Source organism: Epithele typhae (assembly GCF_022376455.1).
Source record: "Epithele typhae strain CBS 203.58 chromosome Unknown BXZ73scaffold_16, whole genome shotgun sequence".
Lineage (NCBI taxonomy): Eukaryota > Fungi > Basidiomycota > Agaricomycetes > Polyporales > Epitheliaceae > Epithele > Epithele typhae.
Genome location: NW_025954207.1, coordinates 388538 through 402849, shown reverse-complemented (window position 1 = coordinate 402849; position 14312 = coordinate 388538). Strand labels below are relative to the sequence as shown.

The following is a 14312-nucleotide window of genomic DNA, read 5'->3' as shown; positions in this document are numbered from 1 at the left end:
TCACCTACATCTTAGGTGACGTCTTCTCCTTCATGAGAGGATCGACCCGGGTCGTAGGTGCGCTCTTTTATCCCACTTCACAGCAGGGGGATGGCGCTGATCCATGAAAAAGTGCTCAACAACCTCGACGACGCCACGTCCCTCTTGCAACGACGGGGCGCAAAGTACTCCTCGCGGCCGCGCCTCGTGATGGCCCAGGACATCCTGTCTCGGGGCATGCGCGGACTCACGATGCCCTATGGGGAACAGTGGCAAACTTGGCGCAAGGCAGGACTTCCTTGCGCTGTCTTTCCGTGTCCAGCCAACTGATGATACTCCGCTTCTGCTTAGATCCAATCCGCCGGCCTCAGCGGACGCGCAGCCTCGGGATACCGCGAGCATCAAACGCTGGAAGCCACCGTTCTCCTGCAGAAGATCCTGCGGGAGCCTGGGGACTACGCCTACCACCTGTCGCTGTACGTGGCGATCGACTCGCTCAAGGACTCGATACAACGACTTACCAGCCGAGTCTCAGCTTTGCCACGAACGTGGTCATGTCCATCTCGTACGGCTTTCGGGTCAGCGACCTTGAAGACGCTTGGGTCAAGTCGCATCTGCTGTGTATCAAGGGTATTTGTTTGGCCCTCGCGTGCGTATCTTGGCTTTGACTAACTTTGCCCACAGACTTCCAGAAGGCCAGGTATGATGTTCGCTCGTCGAGTGACCGCGAACTGATGATCGGCCCATCCACAGCGTTTCGAACAGCATCGTCGAGAAGGTGCGCGGCCCCGCGTAATGACTACGAAAGTATTCTGACGGGCGCACCCAGTATCCGGCACTCCTCTACCTTCCGGTACGCATTATGATTGCACCAGATGAGTCCTGGCTCACCGATGACACCACAGCGCTTCTTGCAGTGGTTCAGAGGCGACGCAGACGCAGCCTACGAGAGAGCGGCAACGCTGTACATGAAGCTTCTCATGGACGTCAAGGACAAGATGGAGAAGGGCGTCGCCAAGGACTGTCTCGCGGCCTACTGCCTCACCGAGCAGCAGTCCATCGGCTGGACGCACCTCCAGCTCGCCTTCGCCGTCAGCGCACCGTTCGGCGCCGGGATCGACACCGTACGTCCCCGCCCCCGCTCGTGCTCCCTCCAAAGTCTGAGTCCTGACCAAGCGCCGTCGACACAGACAGCCGGATCCCTCGAGGCCGGAATATGTGCGCCCCCCCTCCCCCATCCGCGCGCCCGAACGCGCACCACGCTCACCCCCCGCGCCCACAGGCGCGATCCTCCGCAACCCCGCCGCGACGCGCACGGCCCAGGCCGAGCTCGACCACGTCGTCGGCCGCGCGCGCCTCCCGACGTTCGCCGACGAGCCGCGGCTCCCGTACGTCGCCGCCTGGCTCCGCGAGCTCACGCGCTGGTTCTCCGTCGCCCCGCTCGGCGTCCCGCACGCGGTCACCGCGGACGACGACCACGGGGGCGCGCACGTCCCCAAGGGCTCGACGGTCGTCGCCAACTTGTAGTGAGCGCGCTCTTTCGTTCTCCGAGTGCCTCCCGAGAATCGCGCTCACTCGAGCGCAGCTCCATCCTCCGGGACCCGCGCAAGTTCCCAGAGCCGGAGACGTTCAGGCCGGAGCGCTTCTTGTCCGACGACGGGACCGCCGCAAAGGAGTTCACTCCCCCGTTCGGGTTCGGAAGGCGCCAATGCGTGGGCATGCCGCTCGCGCAGCAGTCCCTCTTCATCGTGCTCTCGAGGTGAGTGGGCGTACACGCACTCGGAGCATGGAGCCGACACCACCGATGCGCAGGTTCTTGTGGGCTTTCGACTTCATCCCTGCTGAAGATGAGACTGGAAAACCTTTGCTTCCGGATATGAACGGCGAACAGACGCTAGGTCTGACGCGCAAACCGGTCCAAGCCAAGTTCACAGTGCGTGTCCGGTTCCCCGAAGCAGCAGAGATCCTGGAGAAAGAGGTGGCTGCTGCCGAAGACTTGTTGCAAGGGTGGATGTAGCAGCGAGAACAACGCTTGTGTATTAGTACTTTCCCTCACGTACAAAATTCCATCCTGCCCGGGAACAAAACGCGACTATTACCCCCGGCGGGATTCGAACCCGCAACCTCCGGATTACGTAACGAACGTCGTAGAAGTCCGACGTCATAACCATTAGACAACGGGGGCTCTTAAGGCACATCGATTTTGACGTCTCTGTTTGTTTAAGCGACCACTTGGCTTGGTAGTTTCACTTGACTGCAGTGACACTCCCCAGGCTAGTACTCCGAGTCCAGGTTCGTCAAACTTTGCCGTCCCATATGCTCCCATATACACCCATATACATATACTCCTCGCGTCCGGTTACGCCGCCAGCGGTACCTTCAGGGTAACCTCGCCCCGCTTCATCCTCGCCTGGCAGTACATCCGAGCACTCCTCAAAGATGCACGCGCGCGTCGATGCTCCATGTCGGGTACACCACGTCGCGCCATGCAACCCAATACAGGCGATGCGAACGCGGACATCCGCCGGGACGACTCGGTCACTCGGATGTAGACGAGGGGTACCTGGAGTGTAAACCTTCTCATGCTCAGGAAAAGAGGAACAGAAATGATTAATAAATTCCAGCCGATGTCAACGTAGCGATAATTTACAAGTGCTACCAATCGTACACCCCCGCACCGCCCTCACAAGTCGTACGCGACCCGCGCCGCGACCCACGGGTACGGGTAGTTGTGCTGGTAGAAGTTCCGCACCGTGCGCCGGTCCCCGAGCCGTGGCACGGTCGCGTACGACGCCCCGAGCACCGTCATGTGCGCCCCGTCGAAGAAGTCGCTCGAGTACCCGGGGAAGATCGTCGTGCCCGCGAAGCCCTCGTGCGCCGCGAGCGGCGTCGCCGTCCACTCCCACACCCCGCCGTTCGACCCGCGCCCGTCCGCGCCCGCGGTCGCGGGGAGCGGGTGCCAGTGCCGGAAGCCCGTGTTCGCGCCCTCCGCGTACGACACCTGGTACGCGTCCAGGAAGAGCCGCAGCTCCGCCTCGCGCGGGATGCGCCCGCCCTTGTGCGCCGCGAACGCCGCGAGGTCGTCGTACGCGGTCAGGCATGGCCAATGCCGCGCGTAGCGCATCGGCACCGGCCCGTACAGCGTGCGCACGCGCGGGTCCGCCTCCCCCGCCCCGCACCCGTCCGTCGTCCAGCTCGCGGGCATGTCGACCTTGCCCGCGCCCGCGCCGCGCCAGAACGCGAGGAACTCCCCGTTCGTGACCGGCCGCCACTCCACGCGGAACTTGGGCACGTCGACCGCGCGCGCGGGCGACTCGTTGTCCCACCCGAACTCGTGCGCGGAGACGTCGCCCGCGAGCGCGGGGAGCTCGTCGTCCGGCTCCTGGTCGTCGTGCCCGAGCGTGATCGTCGCGGGCCCGAGCTCCACCGTCGCCGTGCGCGGCGCTGGGGTCGCGTCCCACTGCGCCGCGAGGGTCTCCCAGGGCGGGGGCGCGAAGCCGGGGGGCGGGAGCATGCCGGTGCCGGCGCGCTGGATGAGCATGTACAACAGCGTCTGGGGGGCGCCGTCAGCCACCGTGTGCAGCGAAGGACGGCGAGACGGAGACTCACCTCGATGTGGAAGCCGTCGTGCTCGAGGACCATCATGAGCGTGCGCGCGGCGCGGCGGGTGAGCGGCCGCTCGCCGCGCTCCATCTCGCCGATGAGCCGCTTGATCACGTTCTCGCGCACGTCGTCCCGGTACGCGAGCACGTCCTCGATCACCGGCCAGTCCTCGTCCCGCTCGGGCACCTCCGAGTGCGAGTGGCACTGGTCCGGGTCGTCCACGCTCGGGTCGATCCCGCGCTCGAAGATGGTGAGGTACGGGCGCGGGCCGACCGGCTTCGCCTGCAGGCAGCGCGAGAGGAGGATGTTCGCGAACGTGGGCAGGTGGCCGATGTAGAAGAGCGGCTTGTGCCGCAGGTCGATCGGCTTCGAGTGCAGGAGGTCTTTGGGGATCATGCCGAGGGTGACGAGGTCCCAGGTGGCCCAGCTGCGCTCGAACTCGGGCACGGACGGGATGCTGTACGGGTTCGCGGTCGGGTTGAGCGTCGTGGGCTCGGTGGCGGAGAGGAGGGGGTAGGTGAAGGGCGGGCGTTCGAGGACGTGGAGGGCGACGGTCGAGTCGGTGAAGGAGACGACGGCGCGGAGGTTGGACTCGGCGAAGAGGTTCAGCGAGTCCGCCATCGAAGGCTGGCGGAGGGCACGTGAGCGGGGACGATGAGGTCTCTGACGACAGTGCTTACGATAGAGGAGCTGCATTCAAGCGCACCCAAGACGACTGCAGACTTGCAGACGGTGGAGATGGCATTGTTGGTCTTGTGGTAGGTGCTGCCAGCGTGAACGGTTTCCCAGCGGGCGTCGTCGAGGAGGGTGGTGTCATCGAGGGCTTCAGCTGCTTGGGCGAGGAGGGTCTTGAAGGAGCCTTGGCCTTGGATGAAGAGGACACGGTCGCTGGTACCCTGCTTGACCGGGATGGTCTTCAAGACCTCCGCGTCGCAAACGAGGTAGTACGCGCCCGAGTGACCCGATGGGGGAGTGGACGGAGCAGTGGAGGGAGTAGAGAAGGAAGAGCTGGAGGACGAAGGGGAGTCGGAGCGGGTGGCCATGGTGGTGTTCAAATCGAGTGGGTTTGAGAGAGCAGGCTCCAGCAGTGTCGAGCAATGAGGGGAAAATTGAAGCTTTTATACGCGATGTAGCTAGAGACATGCAGGAACCCGGACACCGTGTCTACGAAACGTGCGCGACCCCACAGCGAAATGCAGGCGACAGCATAGGCACGCAAGCGAAGACACCTGCCGCTCACGACAAATGGTTGGCCACATGTTCTTCGGTCGCCAGCCCCGTGTCGCCAACCCAGACCACGCGTTGACACATGAGAGCCCGATACTCACGTTATCAGCCCGACTGGGCACCCTTCCGCGCCCTCGTTGCTGCGCCCGACGCTTCGTCGGATCCTCCGTTCAGGCGCGTGCGACGGAAGTGCGCACTTGAGACCGAGCTGATCGAATGGCAGGCCACGGATAACGTTCCCGGCCTATCGTCGCATCCGCCCAATCGGCCACGAGGGAGGGCACGAACGCCCAGCAGGGTGATAGCGACAAGGACCACCGCCGTCCGCTCATCCTCCTCGAATATATGCGCCTTGGGGTATTGAGATCTTGAGAGCTGGTCTTGGTGCCAGGGTCCAGTCAACATGCAACAGACCTTGAGCCGCGCTTGAGGCCTTGAGGACAAAATATTGGGGAGGGCTGGGCACTGGAGCCTATGCGAGATCGTACGATGTGCCGACGCCTTCATTCTTGTGATCGGCGACTTGGACGTGATTACCGCCGCACCGGGCGCGCACGAGGCAGCGCTGAGCGAGGACCCCAGAGAGCGCTACGAACGCGGAAAGGGGCCGTGCTCGCCGGGGATGGGCGCGGGAGCGTCGAGGGCAGAGGAGGGGGAGAGTCGTCGAGCAATGGGGTGCCAGCAATTGGGAGATCTAGAAGACGCGGACACCGCCGATTTGTATTTCAGGCCGTCGAGGGCGTCGAGAGTCGGCAGCAAGAGTGAGGAAAGCAAAAGAAACGGGGGAAGGGGCGGCGAAGAGGGCCAGGAGGAGAGCAGAGAGTGGGATGGTGGAAGAGCGAAAGCAAGAGAGCTGACGGCGTCGAGCGAGAGGGTGACCAGGCCGTATTCCATATTCTCGAGGATGGCGCAGGGATGGCGTGCTCAAGGTGCGATTCGGTCACGTGCGCGACGCGTCGGTAGCTGACAAAGTCCTTGCTGATCGTCCACACGTGAGTACTATATACGAGAAATGCTGTAGCATTCTCCCAGTCTCCTTCGTCACAACCGAAAATCACTTCGTGCCAAAGCAACCACTCTCGTACCCAACAGCCAATCCATTGGAGCACGACAGAAACTATAAACCACTGAACGCAACCCTTCCATCTTTTCCTCCCCACGTCCCAGCCCACCTAATCCTCCTCGCCGTCCCACACCACGACCGTCGGTCCCGCGCCAACCCCGCGCCACTGCGCCTGCAGCCGCTGCCGCCGCAAGTCCCGCCAGCTCGCGTACACGCCCAGCGCGAGCGCGACGCAGCACGCGCCGACCGTCATCCGCAGGCTGTCGACGTAGCACGCGCGCCCGTCGACGCAATGGTGCGCCGCGGGTGCGCCGCCCGCTCGCGCGCCCAGCTCCGCCGCCGCCGCCGCCGTAGAGGTCCCCGCCACCGCCGAGAGGTGCGAGGTGATCGCAGAGAGCGCGGAGGTGACGGACGTCGCGTTCGGCGCGGGGCCGGGGCCGTCCGCGTGCGCGTCGAGGTTGCGGCCGAAGGCGATCGAGAAGACGTTGCCGCCGATCATGGGCGAGAGGGAGACGAAGCCCCAGTTCTCGGAGAAGTGCGCTGCGCGGGCGTGTGAGCGTGGGCGGGCGCACCGGGAGGGAAGGAGGGCGAGGAGGGAGGGAGGGAGGGGAGGAGGAAACGGGCCGCGCGACGCACCGAGGCCGAACCACTCGATGACGAGGGTCGGGAAGAGGCCGAAGAGGCCGCCGTAGGAGAGCCCGAGGAGGAGGCTCGCCTTCCAGAGGTCCGCGACGTTGTCGATCGCGAGACAGGCCGCCTGGGAGACGATGAACATCGTCGCGACGACGACGATGCAGAACGTGCGCGGGAGGCGCAGGCGCGCCTTCACCGCGTCCGCGATGATGCCTGCACGGCGCGGCGCGGGGCGTTCAGAACCAGGTGCCGCGGACGGAGACGGGGACGGCGCTGCGTACCGATGAGGATGCGGCCGAGGCAGTTCGTGACGCTGACGGCGGAGACTTGCGCGGCCTGCCACTGCGACGCCTCGACCTCGTCGTAGTCCGGGTTGTTGTTCGCGAACAGGGCTTGCGAGATCGCGCCGACGTTGTTGATGTCTGCGCCCCTCGCGTCAGCCACGGAACAGAACAGAAAAGCGAGAACACGTACACATGATACCTGTCCCACTGACTGCAACCGCACACGCCGGGTCGTCTCGTCATCCCACTCAAGCAGGCAAAGGACACACTCACGCAGGGAACAGATCGCGAACAGCAGCCAAAAGTCGACCGTCATGAACAGCCGCTTCCCGTACACGTTCGGCATCCCGTCCACCGTCTTGTCCGTGCCCGGTCGCGCGCTCCGCCGGCTCGACGACCGCCGGTGCCGTGGCTGGCTCGCGGACCGCGTCGGGCTCAGCATGAGCGCGTCCGCCGTCGCGGGCACGACGTACTCCGACGCGCCCGGGCGGTGCGCCGGCGCGGGCAAGTCGTCCTCGTCGCCGCCCCCGAGCAGCCCGCTCTCCTCGTCCACGATGCCGTCGTCCTCGTCGTCCTCGCCCTCTTCGCGCGCGAGAAGGTGCGTCTGGCTGCTGTTCGCGGAGTCGAACGCGGTCGGGGTGCCCGCGACGAGCCCCTCGACGACGCCGTAGTCGGTCGTGTCCGCGAGCGTGCCGTGCTCGAGGGACGCGCGCGGGGGCCCGTCGTGCACGTGCGGCGGGGGGATGGGTCGCACGAAGAAGAAGCCGAGGATCATCGGGAGCGCGGTGCCGACGGCGAGCACGAGGAGGAACTCGGAGGTGTTGCCCGGGAAGAGCGTGTGCGCGATCGTGGAGAACAGGAACGCGGAGAGGCCGAAGCCGGAGATGACGATCCCGTTGGCGGTCGCGCGCTGCGCGCGGGAGGGGTGCGTCAGTCGGGGCCGTGGGCGGAGGGAAGGGCTCACGCACTGCGCTGTCGGGCCAGCTTTTTGCGGTGGCGTTCATCGAGCTGACGAGACCACCGTTGCCCCCCACCCCAGTACAGAAGGCGAAGGCGATAAGCGCGGCCAGAGAAAGGCTAGAGAGGGTCGTCGCGCCCTCAGGCAGGCCGGAGTCGTAGAAATGACGGATGCCAAGGTATCCCGTGAGGAGCGCGCAGAAGGCGAGGACCATCATAATGCGAGGACCCTTGCGGTCGACAATGCCTCCTAGTAATGGCGCGCTTCCATACACGCCAACTGTGAAAGACATCAGTGGCTGCTCTGTCCGAACGACGAATGTTGCGCACTATTGCCTGCGAGGCCAACGAGGTTGATCTGTGTGTGCGTGAGCTCTAGACGAGCGCCCAGCTGGGGCCCGTAAGCTGCATGAGCGCAAGGTCAGCATCCTAACCACATCGAAGGAGTCCCAAAATGAAAACAGGGCTTCGCGAACAGAGACTCTGCAGCGAGATCAGCACTGCCCGAGGCAGCATAGCGCCGAACTCGAGACGAACATAGCCTCATGTTCAGCACAGGCTGTACTGTGCAGCCGTAGCCGAAGGAAGCCTGCGGCTCCGAGTGTACTCCCTCCTCGGGGAGCAGAGGAGCATACATAAAGTCCCCGAGGCCATTGGCGGGCCCAGCCGCTCACAGGCGGCCATCGGGGCCAGAGCGGTGCGCCCGTCGTCCTATCGACGACGGACAGCACATTCAGCGGCACGACTGCGCACCAACTTACCTGAGAAGACCTGCGAAGACGACCGGTCAGCCTCCGATCGTCGTGGGCACGGGCGCTCGACAGACATACATAGTTGGTCCCGGACGCGAGCGCGACGAGGATGCATGTCGCGAAGCTCGTGACTCGCGCCGTGCTCAGGAGAGGAGGCGGATGCGTCGCGTGGCCGCCGTGGAGCATGCCGTCTACTTTGGAGTGCGGTGTATGCGCGTGTACTGGTATATTGCGTCGGGGTCTAGGATGAGGGGGAGTGGAGTGGGCCGGGAGAGTATCAGTTAGGCGGGCGTAGAGTAGAAAGGAGCGGGGCGGCGCGAGGGTGGGGAGCAAGGCCTGTGGCACGAGCGCGTGGCAGCGTAGACGCCTCTGATAACGCCCCGGTCCGGGAGTGCCGCCCGGCGTGCCTTCCCCGCACTCCCCGTCGGGTCGGCTCACCGCGTAATGATAGCGCTTCAATACTTCGCACCAACGCGCACACCGGATATAGAGTCAACGATATCGATACACCATGGGCGAACACATACAGCATATGCAGATCACAAGCATCTTGCGGGTGCTCGAAAAGGTAAGGTCTAAAGCTACATGAACGCAGGGTCCGGGGCCTGGATAGGTGGGTGGGGTAGGAGGGTGAGGAGCTATGGAAACAGTAAAGCTAGCAATGTAGAGAGGCAAGGGGGCGGTAAGGCCGGTACGTAAGGCCGGGGCGCAAGTATGGTAATAATGTCAGCGGCGAGGCGCGAACCATAGGCCGACGGACGAGGCCCATCGACTATTACTACATACAGTGACCGATGAAGAAGGAGCTGCAAACGAGTGGCGTCGAGTCGGGCATGCCGGCAGGGCGGCTAGCGCACTGCGGCCGCGCTCGAGGTGTAGAGGCGAGAGACGGGAGACGGGGTCGACGGAACATCTAAGCGGAAAGCAGGATGCCAGCGACGACGGAGCCGACGAGGACCGTCGCGCTGCTCAGGGAAACGCGGCTGGAGCCGTTGGTCTGCGCGGGCGCGGAGGCATCGGCGGACCCGCTCGACTGCGTAAGAAGGTTAGCGCTGTACCCCAAAACAACCAGTACAAAGCAGCTTACAGAAGCATCGGGAGACGCAGACTCGCTGTCGGGGGTCTCCGCGTCGGTCGGCTCGGTAGACGCGAGGTTGGCAGCCTTGGACGCCGCGTCGGTCGTTGTTTCGTTCTCGTCCGTGGTGGATGGGGAGGACGAGTCTGCAACGGGCACGTCGGCGTCGGGAGTGGTCGGGTGGGACGGCTTGACGTTGGTGCTCGCATCAGCGATGCCGTCCGGGTTGCCCACGGGGATGACGTCCAGCATGTACCGGTTTAGAGGTAGCACAATCGCGCTTACTGTTGGCGGAGTTAGCAAACATGCAGCGGATGTTAAAGTAAGAGACGTACCTCGCATGATGGATGCGAGAGTGATGAGCGCGAAGATGAAGGCGGTACGGAAGGCAAACATGGTGTAGAGGTCGATAGGGTGCGAGTCGAAAGAGTGTGGCAGAAGGGGCGGTGGTGGGTGGAATAGATACGAATAGTTAGGGGAAGGGCGACGGGGGACGGACGACGCAGGTCTAAATACCAAGCGGTAGAGAGGCCAAGTGCGCGCGCGGGAAAGTCCGTTGTTGAGGAGAGCGAAAGCGAGCTCCAAACTCCAAAGCCGCAGCAAAGCAGGCGTGTCGAGAGGGAACAGACGACGAGAGCACTGGTTGCGGGTGGCAACGCCTGCGCTGCACCCTTATAGCGGAATACGCGCGCGCCGGGGTATGCTTCTCGCCTGTGCCCCGAAGGGAATTCGCCTTGTTCTGCAAAGTCGCCGGGGGGGCTGGCACTAAGGCTCGGCCATATCTGGCCACTGGATCAGGCCCGGGGTGCGTCTAAATGGGGTCGGACGTCAACATGTGCGCCGAGCGAAGGGCGAGATGCATTGTCTTTGTATCCGCGCTCACCCAACACGGTCGGCAGAAAGAAATGGGGAAGAGCAGGCGAGATTTGACATTTTCCCACGGAGACTTCTTTCCGCACTGGGAGTGGCGTTGTGGCCCGATTCGGTCTTGCCCTTGTCGGCCCTGGTCCCATCCTCGACGCGCAATTCACAGATTCACTTGCTCTGTGGGCGGCGCCAGGGCCTCAAGACCTCATGCTTGAGGACGAGGGACTAATCCAGGGCAGCTTCGCCAAGCGCCGTGAAACCTCTTCTGGGCACGGTCTTGGTGACAGCGCCTTGGAGCTTTGAATGTTCGCTCGACCATGGAGGTTTCTACGGGAAGGAATGGTCAGAAAAGCAAAGCTATGATGTGTAGAAGTTCGCGCAGGTTCGGGGAAGGGAAAACGAAGCTTGATTAGCGCTGTATGCGCGCGCGCTGTAAATAGTACATGACAAGAACAAAGACCTAAGAGTATCGTAAGGCGTGATAGACTGAACTAAGAGATAAGGAACTACAAAGGTATCATCCGAACGCATAGCGTAATCTAATCTAATCGTAGCCGGCGCTTCCGCGCGTATCTTCAACACTCCCCCTCAACTCGGCGTCTGAGAGGATCCCGAGTTGCCGCCGCAGCATGTGGAAGCGGTCGCGTGGAAGCGGCTTCGTGAACATGTCCGCGACATTGTCCTCCGTAGGTACGTGCTTCAGTTTGATAGTACCGGCTTCTACGCATTCGCGAATAAAGTGATGCCGGATGTCGATATGCTTGGTACGCGCGTGATGCACGTTGTTCTTGGAGAGCGCGATGGCTGAGAGATTGTCCGCATTGAGGTCCGTCGCGTCCTCCTGCTTCAGATACAGCGCCGCGAGAAGTGCGCGCATCCAGATCGTGTGTCGCGCGCAGTACGACACCGCCATGTACTCCGCCTCCGTCGACGATAGCGCTACTACCGCTTGCTTCTTCGAGCTCCACGCGACAAGTCCACCGGCGATCAGAAACGCGTATCCGGAGATTGATCGCCGGTCCACCGGATTAGCGCCCCAGTCCGCGTCGGTGTACCCTTCGAGGCGCAAGTGCTGGTACGCCACTTTCGTTACCAGCTCCCCCTGCGCGTGGTAAGTGATACCGTAGTCGAGTGTCCCCTTGATGTAGCGGAAGACGTGCTTGAGGGCCGTCCAATGCACTGGGCCGGGGCGCGAGCAGAATTGGGACAGCGCCTGTACGGCGTACGCGAGATCCGGTCGCGTGCCGAGTGCCGCGTACATCAAGGTACCGATCGCTGATTGGTACTCATGGACTTGTGCGGGGGTCACCTCCTCATCCTCGCTCGTCTTCAGGAGCTTGACGTTCGGGTCCATCGGCGTCTTCACCGGTGTACACTCTGACATGTGGTGTGCTTCAAGCGCGCGACGTAGGTAGTTCGTCTGTCGCAGCGTGAGGTCGTCAGGTGATCCGATAGGGCGCGAGATTTCAAGTCCAAGGAGTAGACGCGGCTCGCCTAGATCCGTGATCTCGTAGTGGACGCCTATCCACAACGCGGGGGCTGGTCAGACCGCTCCCGATCACTGGACGCCTATCCACAACGCGGGGGCTGGTCAGACCGCTCCCGATCACTGTCGCTTAGCTTCGGCTATCTTCGGAGTCTTAAAAATGAGTCTGGAGAGGGGGTCCGACCCCCTCTCCAGCCATAGCCGAGCTCGGTTAAACAGTCGGAGTTCAGATCCCATCTCGTCCAGAGTGATCGAGCGGAAATCCGAGCGACCTGGCATTACGGATAGGCGTCCAGTGACGCTCGAGACCTTCTTTGATCGCGTCCATCTCCGCCTCGTTCGGAGCCACAGCCACCATGTCGTCCACGTGCAGTCCGATGCCGTGCTCGCCGCCGGGCCGGACATAGACGCACTGATCCGGTTCAGTGCGAATAAACTTCATGTCCTGTACGAGTGCCCCGTCGATGTGTATGTTCCAGACATTGGCGGCTTGCTTGAGTCCGTAGAGGAGCTTCTTCAAGCTGAGCACGTTCGTGGTCCCGTCCTCAAAGTCCGGGGGCTGGCACATGTAGATCTCCTCCTGGAGGTCGGCATTGAGGTAAGCGCCGACGACGTCGAATTGCCGAATGATGAGTCGCTTGTGCACTGCGATCGCGATCAAGGCCCGAAGTGCATCCATTCGCACGACTGGCGCGTATGTGTCGAAGAAGTCCAGCCCGAAGATTTGGCTGTACCCGAGCGCGACCAGCCGTGCCTTGAATCGAAGGATGATGCCCTCCGCGTTGACCTTCAGGCGATAGACCCAGCGGCATCCTATTGTCCTCCGCCCTTCCGGTAGCTGCACCATCTCGAAGACCCCAAGTCTGATGAGTTGCGCGAGCTCGCTCTCCATCGCGCGCCTCCATTCTGGCCACTCCGGTTGTGCGCGCGCCTCCTTCAAGTTGCGCGGCTCGATGACGTTCCCCGCTCCCCCTTCAACGCCGAAGAGTGAGAGTAAGCACGTGATGAGTGCTTCGTCGGTGATGGGGACGCGTTCGCCGTTGTGCGCAAGTGCCTTGTAGTCTAGGCGTGGCTTGCCTGCCAATCGCGACGCGCGACGCGGGACCTCCGGTACGGGCGCGGGCGCGAGCGTGGGCGCGAGCGCAGGTGCGTGCGCAGGCGCGGTCGCGGGTTCAGGCGCGGGCGCGATCGCGAGTTCGGGTGCGGGTGTCCAGTCCGCGTCTCCTCGGGGTTCTCCCCCTTCTTCTTCGTCCTGACGCTCGCCAGACTCCACATCCTCCCCCTCGAGCGGCTGGGCGAAGTACTCCATGTACTCCCATACGTCCTCGTCCTCGTCCGTGGGCGGAGTGGGCTTCCGTACGCGAAAGACCAAGTTGCGTGACTTTCCGATCCGCCGCGCGTGCCTGTCCCAGTATAGCCAGGCTTTGCTCCCCGGAGCCATCCCGACGAAGCGCATCGGTTCCGATTTCGGATCAAGCTTTGATCGCTTCGTTGCTGACGTGAGAACCCAGCACTCAGCACCCCAGGCGTGGAGTTCGGAGACGTCGGGCTTCCGCTTGTGCCACACTTGGTAGGGTGTTTTGTCCTTGAGTGCGCGAGTCGGGAGGATGTTCTTCAGGAAGATGGCATGTGCGAAGGCTTGTGGCCATAGGAACTTGGGTAGATCGGCAGCGATGCGCATGGCGCGCGACCGCTCCAAGGTGGTCCGGAAGACGCGCTCGGCAATCCCGTTCTGGCCAGAAGACTCGGGTGCGGTAGTCTCGATCGTGATGCCGTGTTCCTTGAGGTAAGCGCCGAACTCTCCCCCGAGGAACTCCTTCGCGTTGTCGAAGCGGACGCGTTTGATGGTGACGCCGTGGAGAGTTTGCAGGCGCATGCGGTATTCGTGGAAATGTGATTTGATTTCAGACTTCTCCTTCCCGAAAGCCGCTTCCGACATACGCGAGTGCACGTCGGTGAACACCCATGCGTAGCGCTCGTGTCCTATCCCCTCCGTCCGGGCCGGTCCCCACGTGTCCAGCACGATCAACTCCCCGATCACTCCCACCTCCGTCTCCGACGCCGCCGGATATGGTGCCACCGTCTGCTTCCCCTGTACGCACGCTTCGCACTGCTCCTGCGCGGGCGTCCCCTTGTCCACCACCAGTCCGTCCACCAGTTCCTTCCGCATCATCGTGTCCACGACCTTCAAGCCCGGGTGCCCTAGTATGGCGTGCCATTCGTCGTAAGTTCGTTTGCGGATAGGTCTGGAAACAGCGCCCGGGTACGATACCTCCGGAATCTCCGGTGCTCCGTCCATTTCGTAAAGGTAGCCGCCCCCGCGGCGTCCAGAGGCGTAAGCGCGCCCCTTCCGGTTGAGGAATTTGATCTCCCCGCCGGCTAGTTG

General features: G+C 63.0%; 4 protein-coding genes and 1 non-coding gene across 5 annotated transcripts; 1 reads left to right on the top strand and 4 right to left on the bottom strand.

The window, feature by feature from the left end:
- Positions 1-90: 90 nt before the first annotated feature.
- On the top strand, positions 91-1996 carry BXZ73DRAFT_45131 (cytochrome P450; the record flags this gene model as incomplete). Its single annotated transcript, XM_048019453.1, has 8 exons — positions 91-285; positions 331-455; positions 515-632; positions 855-1103; positions 1170-1197; positions 1262-1505; positions 1565-1738; positions 1792-1996. The coding sequence occupies 8 exons, from the start codon at positions 91-93 to the stop codon at positions 1994-1996; spliced, it is 1338 nt and encodes a 445-aa protein (XP_047879140.1).
- Positions 1997-2075: 79 nt separating this feature from the next.
- On the bottom strand, positions 2076-2164 carry BXZ73DRAFT_t83. The gene has a single exon. It is a non-coding gene; the product is annotated as a tRNA-Arg (tRNA).
- Positions 2165-2662: 498 nt separating this feature from the next.
- Positions 2663-4203, bottom strand: BXZ73DRAFT_89325 (C-type lectin protein; the record flags this gene model as incomplete). The annotated part of the gene is made up of 2 exons (XM_048025235.1): positions 2663-3532; positions 3589-4203. The coding sequence occupies 2 exons, from the start codon at positions 4201-4203 to the stop codon at positions 2663-2665; spliced, it is 1485 nt and encodes a 494-aa protein (XP_047879139.1).
- Positions 4204-5981: 1778 nt separating this feature from the next.
- On the bottom strand, positions 5982-8684 carry BXZ73DRAFT_89322 (MFS general substrate transporter; the record flags this gene model as incomplete). The annotated part of the gene is made up of 8 exons (XM_048025234.1): positions 5982-6412; positions 6509-6718; positions 6787-6927; positions 6980-7000; positions 7063-7699; positions 7758-8026; positions 8077-8151; positions 8573-8684. 8 exons carry the CDS (start codon positions 8682-8684, stop codon positions 5982-5984), a joined length of 1896 nt encoding a protein of 631 aa, XP_047879138.1.
- A 727-nt stretch (positions 8685-9411) lies between these two features.
- On the bottom strand, positions 9412-9969 carry BXZ73DRAFT_100261 (uncharacterized protein; the record flags this gene model as incomplete). The annotated part of the gene is made up of 3 exons (XM_048014524.1): positions 9412-9531; positions 9586-9857; positions 9909-9969. The coding sequence occupies 3 exons, from the start codon at positions 9967-9969 to the stop codon at positions 9412-9414; spliced, it is 453 nt and encodes a 150-aa protein (XP_047879137.1).
- Positions 9970-14312: the final 4343 nt, after the last annotated feature.